Source organism: Pteropus vampyrus, unplaced genomic scaffold, assembly GCF_000151845.1.
Source record: "Pteropus vampyrus isolate Shadow unplaced genomic scaffold, Pvam_2.0 Scaffold211, whole genome shotgun sequence".
NCBI classification, from domain to species: Eukaryota; Metazoa; Chordata; class Mammalia; order Chiroptera; family Pteropodidae; genus Pteropus; species Pteropus vampyrus.
Window position 1 is genome coordinate 643,242 of NW_011888992.1, and position 5,670 is coordinate 648,911.

At 67.5% G+C, this 5,670-nt stretch overlaps 1 protein-coding gene across 1 annotated transcript in view; it reads left to right on the forward strand.

Moving 5' to 3' along the window:
- Window positions 1–4: 4 nt before the first annotated feature.
- PWWP2B (PWWP domain containing 2B) overlaps window positions 5–5,670 on the forward strand; it is a gene marked incomplete at its 5' end in the record, with an annotated part of 12,874 nt that continues 7,208 nt past the window's right edge. Inside the window, one exon of the mRNA XM_011372602.2 lies at window positions 5–833. Coding sequence (XP_011370904.1) covers window positions 5–833 — 829 coding nt within the window. The remainder of the gene's footprint in view (window positions 834–5,670) is intronic.

Genomic DNA, 5,670 nt, shown 5'->3' on the forward strand with positions numbered 1-5,670 from the left:
CGGCCCCGACCCCGACAGGGAGCCCCGCCGGCACGAGGACACGGAGGGCAGGAGCGACGGCGCCGCCTCGGCCGCCGCGAGGGGCAGCAAGAGGGAGAGGCGGAAGGAGGAGGGCCAGGCGCGGGTGCCCCGGAGCCCGGCCATCAAGATCTCCTACAGCACGCCCCAGGGCAAGGGCGAGGTCGTGGAGATCCCGTCCCGCGTGCACGGGTCCCTGGAGCCCTTCTGCCCCCCGCAGGACCCCGAGGCGCCGCGGGACAGGCCCCCCGGCGGGCCCACCGCCTCCATCCCCAAGCTGAAGCTGACACGGCCTGTGCCCCCCGGCGCCGACCTGCCGCCCCCCAAGATCCGCCTGAAGCCCCACCGCCTGGGCGCCGGCGAGCAGGAGCCCGTGTACAGGGCCGAGCTGGTGGAGGAGCTCGATGGCCGTGGGCGAGGCCCCCGGGCCGGCTCGCCGGCCCTCCCCACCGCCACCGCCACCCCTGGCGGGCTGGCAGACTTGTCGTCTGGAAGTTCTGGCGAGGACGATGACTGCAAGAAGTGTCCCCAGGGTAAACATGGGCGTGACGGCCTGGCTTTTCTCGCCACCTGCTCGAGGAGCAGAACAGACTGTGCCAGTGAGTCGGTATGGAGCAGCGACAGCCTGGACGAGTCCAAGTCGTCCAGCTCAGACACGTGTGACCTGTCCTCTGGCGATGGCGTACCCGGGCCGTCCTCGTCCAAGGATGTGGGCCAGACGGTGCCACCCCTGACCGTCAGGCTGCACACTCAGAGCGTCTCCAGGTGCATCACCGAGGACGGCAGGACCGTGGCCGTGGGGGACATCGTGTGGGGTAAGATTCACGGGTTTCCTTGGTGGCCAGCGCGTGTCCTTGACATCAGCCTTAGCCAGAAGGAGGACGGGGAGCCCTCTTGGCAAGAAGCTAAAGTCTCGTGGTTTGGTTCTCCGACTACGTCGTTCTTGTCCACTTCAAAACTCTCCCCCTTCTCTGAATTTTTCAAACTGAGATTTAACCGCAAGAAGAAGGGGCTGTACCGGAAAGCCATAACGGAGGCCGCCAGCGCCGCACGGCTCGTGGGCCCGGGAGTCAGGGAGCTCTTAACCCAGTGTGCGACGTGACGGGCTCCCGGGCAGGTGAGTGTGCACGGGGGTGGCCGCCGTGCCTCCGCCCCGGGCCCCGCACCCAGGCACAGGGAGGTGCCCAGCCGTCTGGCTCGCCGCCGTGAGGCGGGCCGCCCAGAACACCGTCCCGCCCGCTGGCAGTGTCGTCCAGCTCTGCGGAGCACGGGGGAGGCGCTTCTGAAGCCGGCCCGTCGGCTGCCTGGGCAGAGAAGGAAGCCACGGGTGCTTCGTGGCCGCCACGTGTGCTTCGTGGCCGTGTGGAGCGCCTCCCTCTGTGCCGGCCCTGCGGGACCGGGGCGGGGCAGGGGGCTTCCTGCTGTCGCTCGTCTGAGGGAACGCAACCCCCTCTCTGCCCGAAGCCCGCAGCTGCCTCTCTCCGTCCTGTGCGCCTGTGAGCCAGGGGCCATCCGGGGTCTTGACCTGTCTGCCCTGGGGCACGGCCCCCCGCCTCCGGGTGCCAGGGTGGGCTCTCCTGTCAGCAGGCGCTGGGTGCTCTGGCGCTGGCCCTGGGCAGTCTCGCCCTCCTGTCCCTCCCTTCCGGAGAACTCTAGGCTCTCCAGCCAAAGGCCCTACGTGGAACCTTCACCACGGGGCATATCTGTGGCCCCCACGCGGGGTATCAGGATGTGGCCAAGAGGTGAGGACAGCTGCCACCAGCTTTCCTGGGCCTGAGGTGCTGGGCGTGCTCTCACCTGGTGGCCGCCACCAGCTGGTGCCTGGGCAGTGAGCAGGTCTGGCCCCGGTCGGTCCCATGATGGCCTAGAGGCTCCAGGTTGCCCAGGGCGGGGTCCCCTGTGGGGTGGCTGGGACCCCCTCCTGGCTCTGTGCCCACAGAGCAGAGATGGGTCGGGGCTGTTCAGAGGACAAGCATGGTCCTCCACCCCAGCTGGGCCTCTTCCGTCGACTCCGTGACCTTCAGCTGACCTTGCCTGGCCTGCCTGCTCACCTGTGTGGTGCCATAGTGTCCCAGGTGACAAGTCATCCAGCCTTGGGGTAGGCTGGCCGGTGGCGGGAGGGGTTTGGTGGGGCCCCTAGTGTGCCCGCTGTGCACGTACAGGGGGTGAAGCAGTAACAAGGGCCTCGTCCCCATCTGCCTCCTGCATCAGGCCTGGTCACCACCCTGTCGCTCCTGGGAGACACGTCCTGTCCCCAGCCAGGCACATGTCCCCTTTGTTCTGGGCCTTCACATTGGACGTGGGCACCAGCCTGGTGGCATCAAGCCAGTGAGGGTCTCAAGTTAGGGCGCCCCAGGGGGACGGTGGCCAGCTTGCTGAGGGGGAGGGGTCCAGAGGGAAGCCAGGTGCCCTGGAGTTTTCCTCCTGGGTGTCTGTGCTGTGGCCTGGCTCAGCCGGGACCCCTGGGCCGCGGCCACGCCCCGCCGGCCTGGGGGCCACCCACAGGGCCCCTGGCCCAGCCCCTGTGCTCTCAAGGTCCGGCCTGCCCTTGGCCTGGTCGGGGGGTGGGGGCGAAGGGAGGGGGCCGGCATGAAGGGCAGGCCCCTCCTGTGTGTGTGGGACACGCATGCTGTCAGCGAAGGAGGGGCGAGCAGGCCGGTCCTCAGAGTGACCTTCAGAGCCCGGGTCCCCGTGGGCAGCTACAGAGGACAGTGGGGACAGCGGTCGGCTGGCAGGGGACCCCAGCTCAGGGAGAAGGCAGCCAGCGGGTTCGAGGCTAGCCGTTGGTCAGGAGGCAGGAGGCAGAGTCTTGCCGGTGCTCGGCTGCAGGGACCCGTACCCCGGAACGGGCTTTCCAGGCTGTGGTTCTCGGGCTGGGCCCTGCCCCCAGGGACACGGCTGTGGGACCGCGTCAGCACCAGAGCACAAAGTGGTTCTGCCTGATTGGCTTTGGTTTCGTTTCCTGAGGATCGAAGACGGTACCCGGAGGTCTGCACCAGCCCCGCGGCTGCTCTGGGGCGTGGGCTGGAGTCTCCTGGCGGACGAGTTTGCTTAGAAGTGTCAGCCCCTCCGGCCAGCACCTTGAAGAAGGAGGTGGGCTCTCTACCTGGAGAAGGTGGGGGCCTGCAGTGATGGTGCCAGGCGTGACGAGGCCTCTGCAGGGTGGACAGTCATCGGGAGCGTGCCCCAGGGCCCCGGAAGTGTGAGGACCAGTGCCCAGGTGCCATGGGACGCCTGACAGCGCCTTCTGTGCTGGCCTTGGAGCCCCAGGCCTGTCCTGGGCAGAGCCGGGCAGTGGGGGACCCATGTAGGTCGTACGTCGTGCTTGCTGAAGCGTGGGTGGGGAGCCGAGGCGCCTCCCTGAAGTGGCAGGTGGAGTGCCACCCCATGTCCCCGCCCTGTGGGCCAGTGGGAAATCACAGGCCCCACGTGAGCTGGGAGGGCCCCGGGCAGCTGTCCAGCCGCCTGTGGGTGGCCGGGCCGCTGGCAGGCAGGGCGCTTCCTGGCTCACGCGGCAGAGCCTCCCTCCCCTGCTGGGGCCTGGCCTCACCCTCCATGGCCACTGTCACCAGTGACCACACACCGGGTGGCTGGAAAGTGATTCTCCCCAGGTTTTGGAGGCCAGAAACTCAGAGTCGAGGTGACAGAGGGCCTCGCTCCCTCGGGAGGCTCCAGGGGAGGGTCCTTCCTGCCTCGTCCTGGTCCTGGGGGGCCTCCAGGCTCTCCTGGGCTTGTGGCCGCGTCATCTCGGTCTCTGCCTCTGTGGTCCCGTGGCCGCTGCCCCTCTGCTGTGCCCCATTTCCCTCTGCCTCCTCCTCATAAGAACCCTGCGGCGGCCTCTGGGGAGCCTGCTCCCCGCAAAGCTCAGGCGTAATTGCAGCTGCGACGCTTTTCTGTAAAAGGTGCCATTCCGTGCTCCAGGTTCGGGACCCGATGTCCTGGGCACCGCTCACCCAGCCCGCCGGTCCGCGACCCACGCGTGTCGTCAGCGGCCACGCTGGGTCCAGGGCGGGGGCTGAGGCGCTGAGAGGCGGGGCCAGACTGGGCCGTGTGGCGAGGGAGGGACCCACTGTTCCAGGAGCGTCCGCAGGCCGGGCAGGCAGCCGCGTGTGCTGGCAGCGCCCTGACGTGGCGGTCCCCTGGGACCCACGATGGGAGTCAGCCCCCCCACCCCCCTCCCCAGAACCGCGAGGTGTCGCTGGCGGCAGCGTCGCGCCTGGCGGGCCGTGCCCGAGCTCTGTGTAGCTGTGGTGCTTGTTGGGCGGACCGGGGCCAGAGCACCCAGGCCGGGTCCCCGGCTCTGACGCTTCCGTGTGCTTCGCCCTCCAGGCCAGCCCGGCCTTCCTCCTCCTCCCGGCTCGGCCAGAATCGTTCTTCTGCTTGTGGCGACGGCCCAGCTGGCGTCCCACGTTGCACGCAGGGAACTCAGGTCCTCTGTGAGGGCTGTAATTATTTTGTTCCAGAAGGAAGCGAAGGCCTGTAATTCCGAGCCTGCTGCGGGCTCTGTCCTGCCCACCTGCCACCTCCTCCGGGCAGCGCCTCGGCATCAGGGAGGGCTGGGCGGCCACCGGCGTGCCGCAGCACAGCGGGGCAGGGGGCAGCCACGCAGGGGGACCACGGGCAGGGTGCGCAGGGACCACGGGCAGGGTGCGGTTGCTCCTCTAGGCACCTGGTGCCTGTGGGGTGGGGGCGGCTCCCAGTCTGAGGGGAGGGTCTTCGGGCGGCCAGCCCACCTGTGCCTCTTGGCCAGGCGCCTGTGCCTCCCGGAAGAGGCTGGAGTCTTTGCTGCTTCCTAGGTCCGCAGTCTTCATCTGCAGCCCTGGACTGGGCATGTGCCGGAGTCAGAAGGTCCCGGGCACTCAGGAGGGACCCACTGTGCCCCCCGGTGCCATCAGATTCGGGCAGGACCCCCTGCTCAGCTGGCGGCCGCTCTCTGCTAGTGACCCATCTTTGGGGTTGCCGGCCTCAGCTGCTCCCTAGCCACTCTGCGAGGACACCGGCCACCCGTGGCTTTGAGACACAGTCTTACAGAAAGGCAGGGCCAGCATCGGCGTTGGTTCCCGACGCCCGTCCAGTGTGACCGGCGCGTATGTCACAGATGTGGCACGCACACCTTGGTCCCCTGTGACGCTTGATTGTTCCTCTCGGACCGGCGGGCCCGTGGGCTCCTGAGCACTGCGGTGGCCACAGCGGTCTCTGGGTCAGTCTCTCGGTCCCAGCCTGGCCTCAGCCGATCCCTAGGGCCCTGGGTCCCGCCCAGGGAAGTGCATGCAGGATGCACCGGGGCGCAGGGTGCGCACAGCCCCCGCTGTCCTGCCCCAGCCCTTCCGTAGCTCGTGCAGCGGACACAGCTAGGAATTATGTTCTTTCAGACCGAGGAGGCCGTGAGTGCATGCTGATGCTTCTGATGTGGGTTTTTTCTCGTCGTTGACTTTTACATTTGCATCTCCGTTATGCTGAAAATCTCAGTTCTTAACGATACTCCCATAATTAACGTTACGTGTAAAAATTAATATGTAATATGTCAGGTATTTAATGTGGGTACGCCCCCTGTCTTTTGTGCAGCATGTCAGGCATTTAGCGTGTGGACACCACACACGCGTGTCAGATACCAGTGCCGCCAGCGTCCGGGGGGCCGTGGGAGGGTGCGGA